Source organism: Lepidothrix coronata, unplaced genomic scaffold, assembly GCF_001604755.1.
Source record: "Lepidothrix coronata isolate B3197 unplaced genomic scaffold, Lepidothrix_coronata-1.0 Scaffold90, whole genome shotgun sequence".
NCBI classification, from domain to species: Eukaryota; Metazoa; Chordata; class Aves; order Passeriformes; family Pipridae; genus Lepidothrix; species Lepidothrix coronata.
In genome coordinates this window covers 529,505-552,133 of record NW_016690270.1, presented here as the reverse complement: position 1 = coordinate 552,133, position 22,629 = coordinate 529,505, and the positions used below count along the sequence as shown (strand labels likewise).

The window sequence follows — 22,629 nt, the reverse complement described above, 5'->3', positions numbered from 1 at the left end:
GAAGTGAGATGATCTTTAAGGTCCCCTCTGCCCCAAACCATTCTGTGGTTCTGTGGTTCTAGGAGCGTGTGGCAGTCACTGCAAAGAGCCAGATGCAAGTAAAACTGAAGCTTCTTGCAGCCCACAGCTACAGCAGTGCTGCATCTACAGCCCTGCACACACACTTGAGGGAATGGACAGTTCCCAGGAAATACAGACTAGTCCTGTTAGCTCCACTGGGCAGCACCAGAGCCTCAGCCCAGGGAATGAAGGGGAAGGAATGATCATGGATCACTTTTGGGACCACGTGGGATACTCACATGGCTTAGGAGGGAGCTGGCTAATGTCACTGCAAATCACTGTCATCTTTCAAAGGTCTTGGTGACAAAGGGAGGTCTGATGACATGCAAACATCACCCCATCATGTAAGAAGGATCCAGGGAACTACAGGCCTGTCAGTCCCAACGCAGTCCCTGTGTAGTAAATCCTCCTGATGGCCATTTCCAGCAGGAGGTGGTGGTGACTGGGAACCGCCAGCTTGGATTTACCAGTGGCAAATCTTGCCTAACTTGATTGCCCTCCATGAGGTGGCTGCGTGGAGGACAGGAGAGCGAGTGTGGAACACCTTTGACACCGCCACTGACAGTGTTCTTAGCAGGAACTGGACTGCAGGAGCAGATGATAAGGTGATAGAAAATTGCCTGGGATACCAGGCTCAAAAGCTGATCAGCTGTACAAAGTTCAGCTGGCAGCTGATTACCAGCAGCATCCCTCAGGGCTGGTATTGAGGCCAATACAAATCCATGTCTTCATTAACAAACTTGATTAACATTAATTACGGGACAGAGAGCACTCTCAAGAAGTTTGTAGATGATATCAAACTGCTGGCGTGGCTGGGGCAGGAGGTCCTTCTCAGAGGGACCTACACAGGCTAGAGAAGGGGTCTGATGGAGGGTTTGTGAGGGAGGGATAACCAAGCAAACAGAGTCTCCTGCCTCTGGGACAGAATAACCCCCTGCACCAGCACAGACTGGGACAACTGGCTGTACAGCAGCTCTGCACCAAATGACCTGCCAAGCTCTCAGGGAGGCTGAGCAGCCAGAGGACAGACAGTCACAGTAAGTGCTTTATGGACTATCACTACAACTGTCTGGAAGAGACTCTGCGACACAACAGTGACTTTCTGCTTCTCCAGAGTCTTTGAAACAGTCATTTCGAACACAAGTTCTACCTTTCAAAGCCTATGCAGGGCACACAGATTCCCCTAAAAGGGAATGATGAGAACATCAGCCCACAGTAAGTGGAGCTGGCTGGAGCATGGAGTAGATCAGTCGGCTTCCTGAGAACACAGGGCAGGAGCATGAAGCCAGGGAAGAACTGAAAACCAGGATCAAGTGATGAAACCAGCTTTGAAGGTTTAACTCATTAGGAAGTAAATCAGCAGATCTTTCTTTGCTACCTGTTCTAGAGAGCTATTTCAGCTCAGAATTCCTAATTCTGCCTGAAAGATGATGATGTGGTAATAGGCTAGAACGTAGCATTTCACATGTGCCATCAAGCTGCTTTGAAAGCATCTTTGCCAGAGAAATGGTTAAATTATTGCAATGTGTCAGTCATATGGACGTCAGCTGTGATGGTCAGTAAAAGACCCAAACAAGGGTCTGTGGTTCTCTAGCACAGGAACTGCCACTGGCATTATCATATCCCTTTAAAAAAAAAAATTAAATCAGACACTTGGCAAGTGTGTGGTGTTTGTGTGGCTGCCCAGTGCAGGCTCAGGATGTGCACCTCTTCCTGGACAGGTGTTGGCTCTGCTAATGCAATCAGTTAGCTCAGATTTGGTCTTATCCACATAAACACCAAACCTGTCCATGCTGAGAGTGTGTCATCTCATCTACAGAAACCAGAGAATAAATGGAGTAGAAAAAGTGGCTTGTTAGAGAAAAATTTAGAACATTTCACCCTCCAATACCACAACAGTATTGAAGATAAATATTCTGATGACTTCTGTTGGACAGGCAGAGCCTCTGTTAATGATGTAACTCAGAGCAATGATACAAAAATAAATATGTAGATACAAAGATATATGGATACATAGATATATAGATATAGATATCTGGCTCTACCAAAACAATTAAAGCAAGCCCCATCACTCAAAGGGCAGTGTTCACCTCCACCAGCAATCTTCCAAGGGAGAAGTCCTGAAATCCCTATTGACATGTCTTGCATGAAGTATCAAAGTGTAATAGGTCACAAAATCCCAACCTGGTTTGGGTTGGAAGGGATCTTAAAGCTCACCTCATTCCACCCCCTGCCATGGGCAGGGACACCTTCCACTAGCCCAGGTTGCTCCAAGCCCTGTCCAACCTGGCCTTGGACACTTTCAGGGATGGAGCAGCCACAGCTTCTCTGGGCAGCCTGTGCCAGGGCCTCCCCACCCTCACAGGGAAGAATTTCTTCCCAACATCTCTTTACTTTTATCTTAAAACCATTCCCCCCTTGTCCTACCACTATCTCCCCATGGAAAAAGTTGCTTTCCCCCTTTTTTATAATTGTCACTCCAATACTTGTTTTGGGTAAGGCTGACAATCCATATGAATTAAAATTCCTGGCAGATGAAGAGGAACTGCACCTTCTACTTTGACTTCAGAATGAAACCATGGCAGCAGCACTTCCAGATACTCCAATTTGAGCACAAAACCCGTGTGGTGAATCAGGCACAGCTCCCTGTGTGGGCCCTACCAGCTTCGAGCTGGTTTACATCCCCCTGGGTAATGGTCTTATATTTACAAGTGCAAACTAACCAGACATAAGCCAGGTTTGGGCAGAGCCCATACACAGTCCCCTCGGTTCCCTAAACCCCTGCTAGAGTCCCCTCGCTAACCCAGCACTTGTGTTTAGACAAGCTGGACCAGGAGTTGCTGCTATCGCATGATTTCAGATGTAAAAAAGCATCAGGCTTTGTAACGAAATTGCATTAACTAAGACAGCGAGGAATGACAAATTATAAATAGGAGGTGGCTTCAGAGAGATTCCAGAAATGGACGGTGAGCAATCACTGTGGCAAATCAATGCTCTGGCTCAGGGGATCGGAGAGGGGCCAGGTTTAGTTTTACCCTGAAAAGGCAGTGACACATAAAAAGCTGATGGCAGGTGGTCACTCTGCATTCTGTACATCTCACAAAGATTTATGAGCAAGGCTGAATGCTGGAAAAGCAACACTGAAGCTGCCTGTGTGCCTCTGCAAGGTCAGCTTATTGTATTATGGAAACATTTCCAGTGAGACTCCTACAAGTTGAGGCTGTCTTATTTAGCCCAGCTACAAGAAACAAGCTACTAAATAAAAGCAGCATTAAAAAGAAAAAAAAAATCACACCATTTACTCTTAAACAGTGAATTTTCACTGGTTTTGGTTTGTCTTCAGATGAGCAAAGCCTATATTTAAGCTAAGAGTTTAAAGCTGGAAGGAGCTTTCCAAAATTTGTTTAACAGGAAAATATTTAACAAGAAAGCACACGGATGTATTTTCAAAATTACTAATCACTTGTAAGTACCACACATTGTAATTATTATGAATGAAAACTGTCATGAGAAATTGCGTAGGTGCGTAAATCAAGGATTTTGACATTCGTTATTGTCAATAGCTTAATGTGGAATGGAAGGCCTGACTCCCGGGATGTGCCTGTGGGATATCATTCTCACTAGTCTGTGAATCTAGAAAAGCAAAGTTCCTCTGAAAAACGTCTTAAGTATTTAAGAATGGTCCTGCTCCACCACAGTAAGAGGTGGGACATCTCTGGAGTGAAGAGAGGAAATAGAATTTGGCTCCTGGAAGCTGGGCAGGCTGGAGCCCCATCTCACAGCCGTGCTCTGGATCCCATCACCTGCATCTTCAACAAGTTCACAGCAGCTCGAAACATCTCTGCACAGGTCTGTACAGAGTAAATTCACCACGAGCTTGTTCTGAAATCCATTCATGCTGAAGTGACCCCCCAGGAAAACAGGCACCTAAATCCCCACCAAATCATTCCTCCATAGAATCATCGAATGGTTCAGGTTGGAAGGGACCTTAAAGCTCATCCCATTCCACCCCCTGCCATGGGCAGGGACACCTTCCACTAGCCCAGGTTGCTCCAAGCCCCATCCAGCCTGATCTCAACACTTTTAGCAAGTGAAGTTTTCCTGCTAAGGCCTAAGACACAAGGCCCAGCTCCTCCTGCACCTTTCCTCCCCACACAGATCATTTTGCTGCAGCCCAAGAAAGGAGATCGCAGGGACAGCTGTGGCACCTCCCCTCAGAAGGACAGCTGAAAATAAACTGCAGACTCAGATCCCAGGATTTATACCGGGCACCTTCCCTGTGCTGGGGCCATACCATTATCACTAGGTCAAACAGTTCACTCAGTGGAAAGCTTGTCACTGGAGAGTGGGGCCTGCCATTCCCCTGAAAGGCTTTGGGCTTCTTTTCCTTCATTTTTTTTACCCCAGCCTTGTGCACAAATGCAATTTTTTAAAAACCAAATCAGATGTTTCAGAGTTTTTAATGTTCCACCTGCCTTCATTTGTATTCAAAAGTTAGAAAGAATGAAATATCAATTTATACAACTACTTATATAATATTCCCCTCTCCCAAACTTCTTAAAACAGATTGCTCTAATATGCACAGTCTGACAGGCCTGTTTGACTTATGGTATATAATAATCCTCAATTGGAAGCCAGCATACCAACTGAGAAGTCCTATATTTTAATATTAGGCAGTTATTATCTCAGTATATTACAAGACACACCACTTGAGATGTCTCACAAGCCCCACAGTACTTAATGTGAATTCTAAATCTCTAAACCGCTTTGAAATAGAAACAGCTCCCAGCCCCTAACACTCACCGATAAAAAAAGCAAGAGGTATTATAAATTGCAAAAAATAATACCAGGATGACAGCAATTTCATCTAGGCTAGAGCTGAGAGTTCTGCACAGAAATGCACTGACTGTTTGAGCAGGTTCCAGCCACGCCAACAGGAGCTGCAGGACCCCACACTGCTGGAGCAGGGACCATCCCACTGCATTCACTGCTCATTTCTGCAGTTTTTGCTGAGCTGGCTTTCAATCTTATCAAACCATGTTGATTCAGACAAGTACACAGCCCTAAAGACTTGTCTCCACCTCTCATGCAGGCTCAAGAATTTCATCTGCAGAAGCCAGAAAGCTTTCAGTATACGTTAGGCACAACAAGCTTTCCCTAAAAGCTCCCCAAAGGAGCTTTCCATGTGGGGCCAGAGATGTGGACTGCCCAGCAGCTGCAGTGGAGATGAGAACCTTTCCACAGGCAGCACTGAAGGACCAGGTTCAGCACTTCCAGCTGCTGCCATGAAGGAAGCTGGAGCTGAAAACCCCATGATCTCCCTTGCTCCCTGTTTCTGGGGAGCAGCAGAGCCTGATGTGTGGAATCACAAGTAGGATAAAGAGAGGCTGAGGAAAGAAGCAATGAAGATGCACATTTCCCCTCCCAAATACCCATCTACTTACTAAAACACAGGGTGTTTCCTCCCAGCATCCAGTACTGAGTGAATGCTGTGGTTGGCTTCAGTTTCCAGAAGCCAAACCAACCAGTCGAGAAAGTGCCCCAAACCACACCAGGGGAGGGTTTGCTCCCCTTCGCCAAGAGCAGCACCTCTCCCAGGCTCCAACTCACTGCAGCTCAAGGTTAGTGCAGTCTAGACTTATTTCTGCCCACTTAGGAGACTGTTCAGAAATAGAGATGCAAGGGACAGACAAATGAACCCACAGGGACAAAACATCAAGCCAGAAAAGGGACTGAGTCAGCCAAAGGGAAGAAAATAAAAGCATGAGGTTGATAAAAAAGCAATTTGGATCTTAACTATTTTGTCTAATAAATTCCTGGTGTATTGTAGGCAACTTCCAAGCTCTCTCACTTTATTCAGAGTACTATGGGGTGGTACATGCTACTGCATTCCCATTTTTAACTGAAACCCAAAAACTCTCTTTCCCTAGTGATAAACCCTATTTTTGACAGTGCCATATTTCAGTTTGATGAGCAGTGTTAAATGCAGCACAAACAGCTTGCAACTTCTATTTTCCCTGGCAGAGGCCTTTGGAAAGGAACTCTGCACAGGGCACCAGGAAAGGTATGACTCTCCCTAGATAACCTTCTCTTCTGAGGATGAATGTATTTTTAGGCAATGCAGCCACCCAATCTTAAAAAATGCAGCCTGATTTATGACTCTGTCGTCACCACTTAAAGATCAGAAGCTGAACTACCTTAAAGCACAGCTGTGATGCCCCAAAGATGGGGTACCTGAACATTCATTCAAGAGTTTTCATGCCACTGTACACTGTGTCATCTCCTCACTTTTCAGGGCACAAACTGGTTGTTACCTTTTGGTGATTAAGAAATTCTGTGTCCAGGGAAAGTAAATGAAGCTGGGGAAGAGTCTGGAGCACAAGTCTGATAAGGAGCAGCTGAGGGAGCTGGGGGGGCCCAGCCTGGACAAAAGGAGGCTCAGAGGGGACCTTCTCACTCTCTCCAGCTCCCTGACAGGAGGCTGGAGCCCGGTGGGGGTCAGGCTCTGCTCCCAGGGAAGAAGGGACAGGACAAAAGGAAACAGCCTCAAGTTGTACCAGGGGAGGTTTAGGTTGAATATTGGGAAAATTTCCTCCCTGAAAGGCACCGGACCAGGCTGCTCAGGCAGCGGTAGAGTCACCATCTCTGCAAGTGTTCAAAAGACATGTGGATGTGGCACCTGGGGACATGGTTTAGTGGTGAACATGGCAGTAATGGGTTCACTGTTGGACTCAATGATTTTAGAGGGCTTTTCCAACCTTAACAATTCCTTGATGTCATTCCGTGATTCTCCCAGAAGCTGTGGCTGTAGGAGTACAGCACTTTACTGTGTGGGTTGGATCTACCTCAGTTATCCTATAAAACAAACCCAGGCTGCTTCAGGCACTATTGCAGTCCCAACCCTTTGCTCCATGCTCTCCAGTAGTGATGTCCTAGCTAGGGAAAGTATCAATCCACACATGAATCCTCTCTTTCTTCCCCTCAGTCTCCAGATTTTGTTCCAGTGTTGAGACCTCAATGATTCTTCCAAGAGTCTCCAGACTGCTGTGACCAGAGTGCTCTGTAACGTATTCCCCTGGATGGTTTTAGGACTGTCTGAAAATTTTGCTGCCTCTGCTTTGCTAAGACTGTACACAACCTTCAGAAGGGAGGAAAGGGCAAATTTGCTGAGCAGTAACTGAAAATTTCCCAACCCTTTTGACATATCGCTCTTCCGAGCTTTATAAAGCAGCATCCAAGACATACCTGCAATTTTACAGCTGTGGCTCAGAAGGAAAAATAACTTAAACCAGGATCTCCTGGAGAGGTTCCAGCCTCCACCTAAGGCAGAGACACCACACAAAGTACCTGACTTTTCAGGAAGCAGCTTCTGAATAAGCACAAGTGCCCAGCACCCGAAAACAAGTAAACAGCATGTGCTGAGGTACTTGCAGAGTACTGTAAATGACATGAGTTATTTCATGAGCAACTCACTTCTCCTTGGAACAGGCCAAAGGGAAAGAGGGTAAATCATCAAAGGGCAGACAGAGGATAAACAATCTTTGCTGTTATCCTTTGTGAACTGTCCTTGAAGACAAACAAGCACTACTATTATTATATTTGGAGATGCTTTCCCAACTAGAAGCAGCAGACTTCTTCCCCTTAAGACTCAATTTTCATACAAGTTTACTCTTCCATTGGCTCTGTCACTCAGGAGACAGAGGGAGCAGTACATGCCCATTTCCCACCACTTGCAAACACTAGAGAAGTTCAACAGCCACCAACAGTTCACTTCACCAGCTGGAAGCAGCTTTCTCGATGATTTCTAAATGTTCACTCACATTTAAGTAATGTCTCCCTTTCCATTCTGCATTTGACACAAAACCATTGCCAAAAATAATTCACTGAATACAGTCTAAGTTAATAACTGAAAATAGGGGACTGATGTTCATCCAGCAGCAACCTGCAGGCACTGAGGGAGATAAAGTAGAGCTGAAGTCACCACCCAGGTGATTTCACACCAGACACTGGCTGTGGTGCAGGTCTGTGCTGCACCCGGTGCCTCCAAAGAGGACGATGACACAGGCTGGAGGCTCAGGAATACCACTTGTAATTTAAAAGGTTATTTTCAAAATACAGCTTCGTGGCTATAAATAGCAGAAGCAGCTTCTCACCCAGCAAGCACACAATGGGTCTTAGTCACAGTGGCCCAGATACCAGAGAAAGTGTAATTTTATCTTTGTGAACAACACACAACGTTTGGGGCCACGTTGTGTTTCAAATAAACTAACCCAATTTGCAAGACTGGTCTTAGGTTTTGTGGAAGCAGCTGCCACCTCTGACAAATTAAGTCAATTGACATTGTTAACCCTTCCATTATCTAAAAAGACCTGTTTGCTCGTCCAGAGCAAGTCTCACTTAATATTAAGTTCTTTAATAAAAAAAAAAAAAAAAATTTACTTGATTTTTCTTTCAACAAAGCCAGCTCTTTTTAACATGTAGGATTTCCTTCCTTATTATGTGGCCCTTTGGTTTCACATCTATTAAATGAGAGCAGAGGGTCACCACCATCACAATGTAACATTGTGATTCTAACACTGAGAGAAGTTACTGAAATATCCTCACGGGTACTACATCGTTCCATTTCTCAACCAGAGCTCTGGGGACCCCCAGCCTAACTGGTCTCGGCTGACACTTTACCATAAGGCACTATTATTCTCCAAGTAATATGAAAACAAACATATTTTGGCCAGGTTCACTGATAAGGAACTCATAACAACCTCCCCAACCACGCTAATAAACATTTTCATCTGATACAGATTTACAGACTCAGGATACACATGTACAACACAACCTCTAACAAAACAGCCTTTGTTCCATTTGGGTGTGCAAGAACATCTCGCCACTGCTCAGCAAAAATGTTAATGCATCCATGGGACATTGGAACAAAGTTTTTATTCCAGTCACAGTAAGGTCACCCTCCCTTCCTGTCAAGTTAGTGAAGAAACCCTTCACGTAAGCAGCTGGCTGGCACTGCCAGCATCTGCTCCGCTGCTCGCTCATCCAAACGCTCTTCCAAGTATCAAGCCCTTGGTGTTACTGGTCAGTGTCACCCGATACTGTGATCCTAAGACACATAATAACACAATTCTGTACCCTTTACATAGGCAGAATTAAATGTGCAGCCTGCCTGTCACTACATGGCCCGCCATGGGCTCCAGCAGCATGACCTTGCTGAGCTCATCGCCCGTTGCTGGACAAGTCCAATGCACTTCACCAGACACCTCTGGCCAAAGGTCACATTACCTCCATCAGCAAGGACCTGGGCAGTTCTGAGGAGATCACAACCAATCCTGGCTGGAAAGCCCTCATGAAGTCATCCCAACTCTACCATGCTTCTATCCACCTTAAATTCAGCCTTCTTGGTTGTCAAAATGCTTTTCAGTAACTGGCTCTTACCAGCATCTATAGGACTACTTATTTATCTGCTAATAAATGGACAAATGCCAGACTGGAGAGTACTTGTGCAGCGTAACTTATTTGCTACCACTACACCAAAACCCACAACCAACCAAAAGAAAGCTGAGCCATCACAAAGTTCACTGCTTTGCCAGCTGAAGTCTTATTCAACCTGAGGATCTGTGAGCTCTCACACTCTTTGCTTCATAACTTATTTTTGGAAGTCCAGAATAAAATGTATCAAGTCTTCTCTCCCCTTGTTCCCTGACAGCCAGGAGCCAGTGAGCTCCTGAACCGGCTGACACATGTCCCAAATGCTTCAGTAACACCATCCCAGCGAAGAAGAAATCCTGATCAGCTATTTGTCCTGCTATTTGTGCTATTAACATGCTATTCTTTACAAACATTATTTCCAGATGTTATTCCTGATGGTGCTTCTTTCCCGGTCCTGTTGCTACACCACATTCTTAATCTACAAGATCTTGAGCTAAGAAAATTTTCTTCCTGAGGCTGGCCCGGATCCAAACCGGATTCATTTCACTGACCAGATGCACCAATGTGGGACATTGATTTCTCAACCCCTGCTAAATTCTCTATCAGTCTTAGATAGCAACAGGTTTCCCAATATCTGGAATGGCAATTTCACATGCTTCCTCGCATTCCTGCTCATTTACACAAGGACGGCAAAGGCTATGGATGAAACACAGCACACGTTTCTCAACAGCCAAGGCTTTACCACTCCATAGCCAATTCCTGGGACCACTTTGTACTATCTTCAGCACATTTGGCTGAATATTAATAGAATCTATGTCGCTTATCGGCGATGAGGGCACTCTCTGCTCCCTGCCAAAGGAGCAGTTTGAGGAGTTTCAAGGCAACTCTGATAAAACACAACACAGGGGTTGACCAGACACTCCTGACCTTGCAAATCCACATTCCCCTGGGGAAATTTTCCCAGCATCGCTGCTATTTCAGCAGACCCCAAAAGCACAAAGGCAGAAGTTCTCCAAAAACTAACAAACTGGCCAGCTGGCCAGCAGCCCTGACAGCCCCTCGATCTTTATTCTGCTAATTAAGCTTCTTAATAACCCTGCAAAAGCCCGGTACATCACGCTGCCCGACTGGAATAGGCCAGCCGGGGCCGTGCCGTGACAGCGGCTGAGCGGGGCTCTGCTCGCAGCGCCCTGTCACCCTTTGTTTACCGACAGCCCCGGCTCCGCGGAGCCCCCCGGCCCGGTACCTGGTGCAGGGCTGTCAGCCCGTCCACGTTGGTCGTGTTGATGCGGGCGCCGCGGCCCAGCAGCCGCTTCACCTCCTCGGTGTCCCCGCTGGAGCAGGCGGCCAGGAACACGGCGCCCTCCTCGAAGCGGACGCGGGATCCCCCCGCGCCGCGGTGCCGGCCGCGGCCGCCCCCCGCCGCCACCGGCTCCTGCTCGGTGAGGGAGCCCTTCCAGCGCCGCAGCTGCTCGGCCCGCCGCAGCCGCGCCGACTCGGCCCGCTTGCCGCCCAGGTGCTCCGGCTCGGACATCGCCGCCGCCGCTCTGAAGGGCCGCGCGGGGGCCGCGCCGCGTTCAGCCCGGAGCGGGGCGCAGCGTCCCCGCCGCCATCTTCGCTACGCCCCCCCCGCCGCCACAGCCGCGGCCACGCCCCCGCCCCGAGGCACCCCGGGACATGTAGTTCGAGGGGGGCGGTCCCGCACCTGCCCCCCGGGGCGGCCGCGGCTTCCCGGCGGCCTCCGCGCGCCGCCGCACCTGGGCGCGACCGGGACTACAACTCCCGGCGGCCCCCGCGCGCACGGGGCGGGGTCGGGCTGGGCACGGCGCCATCGCTGCGCCCTCACACGGGTCCTCCTGCCCACCGCCGAGTGACGGAATGCCAGAATGCAGGAATCACTGAGGTTGGAAAAGACCGCCGGGACCAGCGAGCGCAACCTGTGACCGATCCCCGCCTTTTCAAACGGACCAGAGCACTGAGTGCCACATCCAGTCGTTGCTTGGACACCTCCAGGTGACTCCGACACCTCCCTGGGCAGCCCCTGCCAATACCTGACAACGCTTTTCGTGAAGAAATTCCTCCTGATGTCCAACCTGAACCTCCCGTGGTGCAGTTTAAGAATATGTCGTCTTGACCTGTCCCGGGAGGGAGCAGAGCCGGACTTGCCCCCTGGCTCCCCCCTCCTGTCGGGGGGTTGCAGAGCCAGAAGGTCCCCCCTGAGCCTCCTTTTCTCCAGGCTGAGCCCCCCCAGCTCCCTCAGCCGCTCCTGGTGCTCCAGACCCTTCCCCAGCTCCGTTCCCTTCCCGGCACTCGCGGTGCGGAGCTCCTCGAGCAGCAGGTCCGGCAGCTGCAGCTCCAGTCAGACACCAGTGGGTTCATGGAGGAGCTGCCAGAACCTGTAAAGTTCCAAGTAAGGACTAAGCAATAATCATCAGTAGGGCTGGAAGAACTCTGGGACCCTACCACAAGGAACTTTAAAAACAAAATAAAAAATCAAAATCACGGTGATGTGAAAGTTCCCTGAAAACAAATTCATCCTCCTTGGAAAACCTCAGAAGGCAAGAAGGTTTCTCAGAACTTCAGGCAACTCTTCCACTGCATTAATACAAGATGCGTGCACGATTAGAGGCATTAGAGAAGAAATAGTATGAGAACCTTTGCTTCTTTGGGCATTTAAAGGTGTATTTAAAGAAGCCCTGGGAAAAAAAAATAGTTGTGGACAAATGCATGTGATAGAAAAAATTTAGTATTTCAGTTCCTGGTCTCCCCCGGTTCACCCGAGCCCGGCCGTGGCCCAGGAGGCGAGTGGGGTTGGAGCAGAGACCCCCCGGGACACGGGTCTCCCTCTGGCACAGCCCCCCGGCTGCTCCCTTCCAGCTCCACCTGCTGCAGCGGGGAAGCTTTGGGATGAGATGTTTGCATTGGCTTCGTTGCGCCTTCCCCGAGCCCCCTCTCGTGGCTGCGCGTCCGTCCCGTCCCGCTGAGCGCCCTGCGCTGCTGGCTCTGCTGGGGTGGTGCTGAGCATCACTCCCGGCACTCAGCCCTGCTGGGCTTCTTCTGAGCCGAGGGGCTGCTCCTCTTCTGCAGGTTATCCTCGAGTACTCAGCTGCCAAAACGGAGGATTTGCCTCAAACTGTTCATTGGAGGAGTCTCAGTTACGGCCAGGCTGCCAAATGATCAGTGGCAAATCCCCCAGGCCAGGGGGCGTTTGCTCATCAGCCTGAAAACAACTCCAGGAGTTTTCAGCAGAGTTCCAGGAAAACCCCCAGGAACTGTTTGGCTTTGGCATTCCATCCCTGACTGCCACAGGAACCCCCAGGAAAAGAGACAAACACACCCAGTCAACTTTCACGGAACTTTTAATCAAAATAATATTTATCAATAAACATATAAAATCACAGAGGAAAATTTTAAATCCTAAATTTTACAACTCAACAGTATTAATACTTAAACATATTTACAAACAGTCTAAAAACAGAACAATGGGAACTTTTTATCAAAATAACATTTATCAATAAACCCATTATAAAATCACAGAGGAAAATTTTAAATCCTAAATTTTACAACTCAACATTACTAATATTTAAACATATTGACAAACAGTCTAAAACCAGAACAATGGGAACTTTTTTTAAAATAACATTTATCAATAAACACATTATAAAATCACAGAGGAAAATTTTAAATCCTAAATTTTACAACTCAGCGTTACTAATATTTAAACATATTGACAAACAGTCTAAAACCAGAACAATGTGAACTTTTTATCAAAATAATATTTATCAATAAACCCATTATAAAATCACAGAGGAAAATTTTAAATCCTAAATTTTACAACTCAACAGTATTAATACTTAAACATACTTAAAAACGGTCTAAAAACAGAACAACGGGAACTTTTTTTAAAATAACATTTATCAATAAACATATTATAAAATCACAGAGGACAATTTTAAATCCTAAATTTTACAACTCAGCATTACTAATATTTAAACATATTGACAAACGGTCTAAAACCAGAACAATGGGAACTTTTTATCAAAATAACATTTATCAATAAACATATTATAAAATCACAAAGGAAAATTTTAAATCCTAAATTTTACAAATCCTAAATTGTAAAATATTTTAAAAATATGTTAATATTTAAACATATTTACAAACAGTCTAAAACCAGAACAATGGGAACTTGAATACAAAACAAACTTCTTATCTTTTACGTAACAAACTCTACTTAAGTAACAAAACCTACAGCAGCCTATCTTCCACGAAACAATAGCTACAATTAAAACTAACTCCAAAAATTTAACACTCAACACTTGAAGAACTGGAAACTCAAAATGATAACTCGTCTTCCAAACTTTGTGTTTTCTTCATCAACGTTGACGTGGTCTTTTCCTTTTAACTGTGTTACACTGATCTTCGTGATCAGAACAATCCGCCCGTAGACGTCTCTGCCAATGAGAAAAAGGAAACCCTCACTTTGACAAGATACCCACCAATGTGCAATTTTAGTACACCCCCCCCCACCCCAGCCAACCTGTCGGGACACCCAAGCTGGCAGCAGCGGGAGATCCTGGGATCTGGGAGATCCTTTGGCATTCCAAGACCCTTGGTCTGGAGAGTGGTTTTGAACCTCAAGCTGCAAAAGGTACTGGAGGTTCCTTGCTCCTCTGGCTGTGGCCTCACAGTTGTTTCAAAATCCCTTTGGAAGCCTCCAGCTGGACAGGCAGCTGACGTGCCCCCTGAGATCCCTTTGGCTGCTCAGCCTTAGGGGTGGGCAATCAAATTCCTGCCACACTTCGCTGGAGCTGCTCAGGAGCTCACGGGCTGGAGATTCCAATAGTGCACGACTGTGTCAGGCACTACAGAGGTGTCACTGACTGCCTTTGTCTGCTTAAAAACACTTAGTAATTCCCCAGCTAGGGGGCACTGACACAGTTCCCCAAAATCCTAATCCCATCTGTACCTCACACACAGCAGCACCTGGGCAGGGACAAAGCCAAGGAGTGGCACCAGTTAAATGACGCAGAAGATGCGAGATCAGACTGTGCCACCAGATCACCAACAGACTCCGGCCCCACCCAGTCTTTCCTTAACCCTTCCCCCAAAGCAGCCAGGGTTTCCCTAAGCAGGTCTTGGGGTGAGTTTCTCCCTCCCTCAGCCCCCTGCCTGTCACACCCGGTACAGCCCCGCGAGGCAGCTCCGCTGTCCCACGCCAGGACAGCACCTCACACCAGTTCTCCCACCTTGGGGGCCGCCACCGCTGGCCTCGGGGTCTTCTTCTTTGAAGAGCAGCCACGGCATGGGACACTGTAAGAGAGACAGGACAAGTGATTCCAGCTTTGCTGCTGTTTCAGACTCAGCCAGGATCAGAAATGCCTTGCCTAGCTTTGGAAGGAATTGGGCACATTTGAGAAGGCAATCCAACTCCACCCCCAGTTCTGCCCTCACCATAAGACTCACTAACACCCCATTTGGCACTGAGGCAGACTGAATCCTAACTCAGGGGACAAAACAAGAAATTTTCATCAAGAATGAAACCCAACCCCAGTCCCAGCCACCCGCTCCTGCTGCCCTCTGAGAAATTAAAAATCAAGGACCGGCCCTGCAGAATGGCAGTCCCTGGCAGGCTCAGGACACAGGAACTGAGGCCTACCTGTTCACTTTCTGCTCTTGTTGGTGCTTTTCTTTCTCATATTTGGGCTTCAGTCCAAAAGTCTGAACGTAGTCAATAGTTCCAAGTGCCTGACAGAACTTCTCCACTAGATGTCCAATAAGGGACTTGCCATCTTCCTGCAGAAGAACAAACTGGGGTTTCAGTCTCAAATGGTCACAGGCAGAAGTTCAGAAACCTTTGCGTTTAATTTGGAAAGGAACTGATTCCATGGCCAGAGCCAAAACACTATTGTAAAGAAAAGTTGTGAAGCAACTGGATTTACCCTTAATAGAAAAGCTGAAATCTAGAAATAATTATGAAGCTTTGCATGGAAATGGACAACAAACTCAGCAGTGCTGTTTGTGACACTGCCATTAAACCAGGATGGTGCAATCTGGGAGAGCCACATTTTGCCTTTTGCCCTGAGAGGTCCCAGACATGTCAGAGCTGAAGCTGCTGCTGAACTCACCAGTCTGATGAATTCCAACAGCTCAAACACAGCCGAGGTGAGCAGATGGTACACAGCTCCATTTTCCAACACAGCAAGTAAAAATGGTTCAAGGAGGTTTCCCCGGGCCATGTAACAGTTATAGTGCTCATCTCTCAGGCCAATTATCTTCCTTATAAACTTAAAAGCACCTGTATGAAGAGAGAAATTTAAGCATTTAATAGCATGCCCGGGTTCCAGTCCAGAAATTCATTCCCATGAATTCTGAGTTCAGGTGTCCACTGACACTGGAACACCCTCGACACAGGACACGCGAAGCCTCGAAGAAGGAAATCACCACAGTTCTGTACTCACTCAAGGCCAGAAATGTGTGTTTGGAATTCATCAAGACCGGGACTCTTCTTAGCAAATCCCTGCTGATAATGTAATGCCTCATGTGCTCCTTGTGCCATTCCACACAAAAAGTGAGGAGCTTCAGAATTAAGGCAAGTAGTTTTGCCACTTGATAGTCATCTACAAGGAAAATTAAAGCCTTCAATTAATCAAACAAACCAAATAATGTATTGTCATGCACACCAAGGTCAGTTCCTGTTATAGTTCCTGACATGTTTTTAGTGGACTTTTGCTTCAGGAAGCGGAACGTTGGGTCAGAACAAAACACAACTGTGGCTTTTTTGCCCTTACAGCAAATATTCTTTAAAATTATATAAGTCAAACTGGTATACACCATTAACACCACACATCAAGGAGGTGCATCTTTTCCAAAGAACAGCATCAAGCTGTCAACATTCAGAGCTGCAATAAAGGGCTGAAAACTTCTGCCCACAAGAACTCCTGTCCCTGGGGGAGCAGCAGCTTTCCCCAAGTGTACTTCCAGCTGCCCTCACAAGCTGATTGCTGGGACCAGCACTGTCAGTCACTGATAAACATTAAAAGCCTAAAAGGGGGGAAAAAATAAAACTTCTCATTACCTATTTCAAGTGTACCTTCTCCTGCATTGGCCAAAAGTGGAGCAGTCAGAACAGGAATACAGCAGGTGTAGAAGAAATTGAGAAATTCGGATACTTGTGGAGCCTAAGACAGAGAATCATTTCCTTAAACACAGGCCTTCACACACACCTTTTAAATAAGAAAGGGCAGTAACAGCAGAAACAGCCTACAAAGAATTCTCTTGGCTCCTTCAGCTCTGCCTGGATCTCTCTGGCTGGGCCTGCAGCATTGTCTGCACTCAACAAAGATCCACTTCTTTCTTTGGGGAAAATCTGAGAGACATCCAGCCAACCTCACTGTCACCAGGAGGGTCCCCACCATGGGTGCAAATATATCCTGGAAACCCATCAATGACTCCAAGTGCTTGACAAAGTGTCCTTAAACCACTCTCAAGTGCAGGAATTATGTCATGACAACCTGCAAACCTTTTCATAGCTATTCCTGCACATTCCAATGGATTAAAACATGGATTGGGTTTCTCAGGGACTCTCCTGGATTCTGTTCTTTCTAGATTTCTCCCCCAGCCAGCAGGAGCTCTGCCCAGACAGGGCTGTGTCACTGAAACCCAACGCTGCTTGGCTTAACAAATCCCAGTGCCCCAGTGCCCCCCCACCACCTTTCCTGAGCAAAGGGAGTGGAACTTCAGCTTGTTTTATAACTTCTTTAAATTCAGTATCAGACCACACACAACACCCAAGAAATCATCCAAAAATGAAAACTCTTTTTTATCCTCTGCCCACAAAATCAGCAATAGAGAATCTCAGGGGTTTAACTTTGCTGAGACAGTGGTGTGTCTTCACCCCTTTGTATTTTCTTACCTCAGCTGCACGCAGCAGATTCCCCGGATCGAGCAGAGTGCACAGCACATCCATCAGCTGCTCAGCTCCTCCAGACTCGGGATCAGAATGGCAGATCAGCTGCTCAATGACTACACTGATCAGGTCAGTATCCTGCAAAAAAACCCAAACAAAGAAGACACAGAATAATTAGATACCAAAGTGGAATGAGTTCCCTCGTTTTTATTGGGTTTGCTTGTTTGTTTGTTTTAATAAAAATTACAATGAAATAGAAAAATGGAGATTTTGTTTGGCTGGTTTGTTTCCTGTTTGCCCTAAGACTGGTATATTCAACAAAGTCCAAACCACTTTTACTTACAAGGTCACTCCGCTGGGCCTCTTTCATTACAAATTCTTGGACCATGAATGGAGAAAAGTCTGCTAGATCAGACAAGATGTCTGTGGCAGCAGCTCTAACTTGCAGATCATTCATTCCCTAACAAAAAAGAAATTAATTTGCCAGGGCAAATCAAGTTTGGGATTTATTATCAGGTAAAGCTGCAAAGAAAAGGGAGTTAAAAGGTTTGGGAATGTTTCATTACAAAGTTTCTATGAGAAACATATATATGTAACTATATTGCAGAGAAACAACAGTAAACCAACAACATCTTTTCCCCACTCTTTCCCTCCTTTAGAAAGGACACAAGGCTTTCTGTGAACCTAATGGTCCTAATTTAGGCAGGAAACATTCCCATTGTGCCACTGGCTCCAATATCTGAGACACTGATCTTCTGTACATGTTCTCCACAATTTATTCATATTGTACCCAAGGACCAACTGTACAAATCAATTGGTCCAAAAGTTTCTGTGCTCATTTCCAGGCAACAAGAAGGAATAACTTTCTTTAAGGGCTCTGATTTTCTCTGAGAGCAGCACAACTTCTGAGCCCAACACAGCGATGCCCCAGGCCGCATTTGGACTGGTCTGGCCCTCACAAAGAATAGTAAGATTAAGCCTTGTCTAATCCTTGAACATCTACAGCACTTCAGTGTTTTCCCAGCACTCCCTGTCCCTTGGTCAGTTCACAGGTTGTTACTCCAGGATAGAAACCCCCTGGAATTTTGTGGTTTTGAGGAACAGCAGCACTGACACATGGATTGCAATGGTCAGACAGCAACAGCTGCTTCAGCCAAAGGAGTTAAAAAATTATGTTTTTCCATAGCTGATTAGGGCATATTAATCTGCTAACAACAGGATTCCATGATCTTTTGGGTAGGAACCAGCTGATAGTTCAAGATTATCTAAAAATCCTTCTTTGGCCCTGCTCCAACAACAACCTCAATCACAACAGTAAAAATCACCAGAGCACTCAAGTCAGGGCCTTCAGAGAGCTGTGGGCAGCTTTTGGGTTCTGATCGTGCCAACCAACTTCCACCCTCAGCAGACCCAAGCTGTCCCAGCAAACTGACACAGAAGTGCTCAGCAGACCAAAAACCTGCTTCAATGGCCATGGGATTTTCTAGTTTGATTAAAATCAGCTTGAAGTTTTCACTTACTATTAGAATTTCAAGAGTTGGAAGAATTCCCAACTTGGCCGATCTTTGTAGAAATTTCTCTCTCCTCTGATAGAACATGAGGGAAGAGGCACAGAGTTCCTTGAGAAAGTTAACCTGTTGCATAGGAAAAAATAATTTCAGGAGTATTTGAGTCAGAAAACTCTCTGAAAAGGAGGAAACGGTTCCAATTTGTAGCAGAGTTTGAGTCCGGGCTGGGATGGACTTCCTAGAAAATGGTATTGTTTTAGTTCTGTCTCCTCCAACATTTCCCAACATCAATAAAGGAAAGCAAAACAAAATAAACACACAGAGAAAGAATAAATGAAGATGCTGGGCTTGAGCTCGGAAAGAAAGTCACCTTGTAGCTTTTTTATGCCCCTGGCTTAGGAAGGATTGATTCTCCAGCCAGGCCTGAAGGAAAAAAGCCTTCCTTGCTGAAAGTGAGCATTGAACAGGGAATTTAAGCAGCTAAATGTGTTCAAGGATAAATACAGTTTGGAATATATATATATATAAGAACAATCCTCAGTCACAGGACTTTAAAGATCTTTCTGAATCAGTAAAGCACAGTGAAGAAAGCAATGCTGATATGACTGGAAGTCAGTGATCTGGGATGCTGAAGTGTACTGGGAGGAAAGGAGAGCTTGGAGTCAAGGATGTCAGCTCAGTGCTAGTCCTTTCTGCACAATAAAATCATTATTTACCACAAATAAATCAGAGCTTATGTTGCCAGAAAGATTTTTCTACTGAGTACTTAAATGAAGACTGAGCTCCTCTGGAAGTGGTTCTAGAAATACTTCAATGGCTGCAGGAGACCTCAAAGAACTCATGGAACAATTTCACTTTTCCTACTTCATCTCTCTAATTTTCAAGCATTCGAGAAACCACTGAGAGCACAGACTTACCAATTCCAATCGTTCGTCCTCAGCCGTAGCTTCATTTGTTAACTGGACAAAAACATCAGACAAAAATTCCTCGTCTTTCTGCGTAACACACAAAAGGAACACAACTCACACAGTGCCTCTGGAAAGGCTAAACTTCCTTCTTTATAGGATCCCACATTGCCCAAAGTCCAACTCTCCACACCTCTATTCATTTTATCCCCAAAAAGGCAAATGCCAGAGTACACATCCGGCGGGATCATTTCCCAGGTCGTTGTTTCAGCATTCCCTCCATGTAGCAGAAGCAGGTCCAAGAGACCAGAGCCACAGGTTAAGCTGAGCTAAAACTGCAACTACAAAGAGCCAACCAAGACACAACTTCTCCCGCGCTGCACCTGCTGCTCACACTCCACTGGGAACATCCCACCAGGACCCCTTTCCCTCTTTGGGATCTGCAGCCCTGCAAAGCATCTTTTCAGGCCACCTGGGCCAGGGTGACCAGATTCACAAGTTCCCAGTTTCCCTGTTAACCTTCCTCGCAATCAAACCAGCTCCCTGACTTACAGACACTCTGCTTTGCACCTCTGGACTATTATTGGCTTTTTTTTATTCCTTCCCAGGGAAGGCAGCTGTGGGATTCTCTTTGAGCAGGCTCTTTGGAATCACAGATTCGGAATTTGTTACACACACATCACAAATTTCCCCGGTCCAGAATACCAAAAGTTGCTCGTTCCCTACACACCTGTACAAACCAGCTCAAAAGGAGGATGTTGCTTAGGAATCAAAGAGAAGAACTTTAAACCCTTTACAATCCATTAAAAAATATTTAGATATTCAGATATTTAGAAGATTCACCTGAAATCTTCTGTTTCTAAAATACAGAATCAAAGATATGAGAAAGAAGGGGAAACATTCCCAACACTGTGCAAATGAAAGTACGTGGGATTAACTGTGATCCACTGGAAATTACAGCTCCAGGGCCCAACCCTTTTAGACCAGATCAAACCCACTTACCTCCAACACTCTGAATATCTCCTCTTTCTTGCGGCGGATGAAGGAAGTGAGGTTAGAAGGATAATTCTCTCCAAAATCAGGATTTGGCAAGAAGTTAGCCTGAATATACTGTGCCTGGTACATCTGGTGGAATTTTTTCTGGATTTTGGAGTCTCTGATGGGAACAATCTTCTTAAGATTGGCTCTTTTAGTTGCAAACTGCCTGTGGTGTTTGGGCTGAGCCAGCGAAGGATCATACTCCAGGCATCCGATGACATCCATAATACACTCCTTGGAGAACATCACTTCAAACAGACTTGATTTACCGAGGTGCAAAATCCCTCTCATAATTCCGTATAACTGGTGTAAGGCTTCGGTGGTCTCTGACTGCTCGCAGGCTTGGAAAAGCTCTAATAGTTTTGGAATATAGCCTTTCCTCTTCATGGCCAGGGCCAGCTTTTCTCTGCGGCTGCATGAGGAGAGGGCAGAGGTGACTAGATCAGCGATGTCTCCAAGTCTGTTGGTCTCACAGGGAGGAAGGTCGATCAAACGCCTCCTCGCAGGCATTTCTTGCAGATGTTCCTCTTCTGACGCTGAAAGACGCTGGGTGACTTCCACAGAATGTCAAAATCCGAACACGGAGCAAGAGCGAAGCCAGAGGGAAGCTCACGCTGCGCTCGCCTCCTGTTGCTCTGCCCCGTGAGCTTCCACAGGGTTCCGTTGTCTGCAGCCTTTATGATGTCACCTGCACCAGGACGCTCTGCTCCTTGAGCTCCTGCCCTCAGGGTTCCCAAGGTTCTACATTTAGAATGTCTTGACCAACCGACTTCTGAAACCTGAGAACTTCTAGAGCTAAGAGGAGATGTTCCAGCAGCCTTCTAGTACAGGAAGGCTGGACAGACTTTTGCCCAGGGCATGTAGTGACAGGACAAGGGGCAATGGCCTTAAGCTGAGGGAGGGCAGGTTTAAATCACGTATTAGGAAGAAATTCTTTACTCTAAGGGTGGTAAGGCCTTGGCACAAGTTGCCCAGAGAGGCTGAGGACTCCACAGGCCTGGAGATGTGTAGTGGGTTGACCCTGGCACCCACCAAAGCTGCTCTGCCCTCCAGAAATGGACAGGGGAGAGAAAATAGAAGAAAGGGTTCATGGGTTGAAATAAGGAAAGGGAGAGATTCCTCACCATATACCATCATGGCCCAAACAGACTTGAATTTGGGATGTTAACTGAATTTATTACTAAAAAAATCATATGGGGCTGTTAAAGGGTCCTGCTGGTCACTCCCTTACTCTCCAGCTCATGGATGGGAGCCATGGATCTCAGATGGTGTGATATTGCTGTCGCTGCACTGTTCTGGTGGCAATTGGCACTTGCTGGTCTTCAACTTGCAGCAATCCCACGATGAAGGGATCTTCTGATAGGCCAGGCAGGGTAGATAATTTTTTGATCTCTGTAGTCACAGTAGCTACACCAAAAGCCCATCTATACTCCTCTGGATCCTTGAAGCGCCCTCTCCTGAGGCAGTCAGTGCCAAGGATACACAGGGCTTCTGGGCCAGACACAATGAGGTGCTTTTCCCACTTGCTCCCTGTTAAACTCACCTCAGCCTCAAACACAGACAACTCCTGGCAGCCCCCAGTCATTCCAGGGATCCAGACGGGTTCTGCACTCCTCTGCCTCGATGGCATCAGTGTGCACTGTTCACCAGGATCTACTAAAGCTTTACACCTCTCTGGATCCGATATGCCAGGCCATCGAATCCACATAGTCCTGGATGCCTGGTTATCCCTTTCCTCCTCCTGGCTGAAGGCAGGGACCCTCTGTTCATGTTCCTG

General features: G+C 46.5%; 2 protein-coding genes across 9 annotated transcripts in view; both read right to left on the bottom strand.

Annotated features, from left to right (window-relative positions):
• PPP1R12B (protein phosphatase 1 regulatory subunit 12B) overlaps positions 1-11,026 on the bottom strand; it is a 130,821-nt gene extending 119,795 nt beyond the window's left edge. For all 8 annotated transcript variants that reach the window (XM_017821290.1, XM_017821289.1, XM_017821292.1 and 5 more), the window contains exon 1: positions 10,739-11,026. In XM_017821290.1, the coding sequence (XP_017676779.1) occupies positions 10,739-11,026 (288 nt within the window). The remainder of the gene's footprint in view (positions 1-10,738) is intronic.
• A 2,567-nt stretch (positions 11,027-13,593) lies between these two features.
• Positions 13,594-21,482, bottom strand: LOC108500403 (serine/threonine-protein phosphatase 4 regulatory subunit 3B-like). The gene is made up of 11 exons (XM_017821302.1): positions 20,817-21,482; positions 19,827-19,904; positions 18,922-19,035; positions 17,745-17,861; positions 17,408-17,539; positions 16,571-16,673; positions 15,954-16,112; positions 15,621-15,790; positions 15,152-15,288; positions 14,742-14,805; positions 13,594-13,946 (listed from the first exon to the last, which is right to left on the bottom strand). Exons 1-11 carry the CDS (start codon positions 21,360-21,362, stop codon positions 13,869-13,871), a joined length of 1,698 nt encoding a protein of 565 aa, XP_017676791.1. The 5' UTR covers positions 21,363-21,482; the 3' UTR covers positions 13,594-13,868.
• Between the last annotated feature and the right edge of the window lie 1,147 nt (positions 21,483-22,629).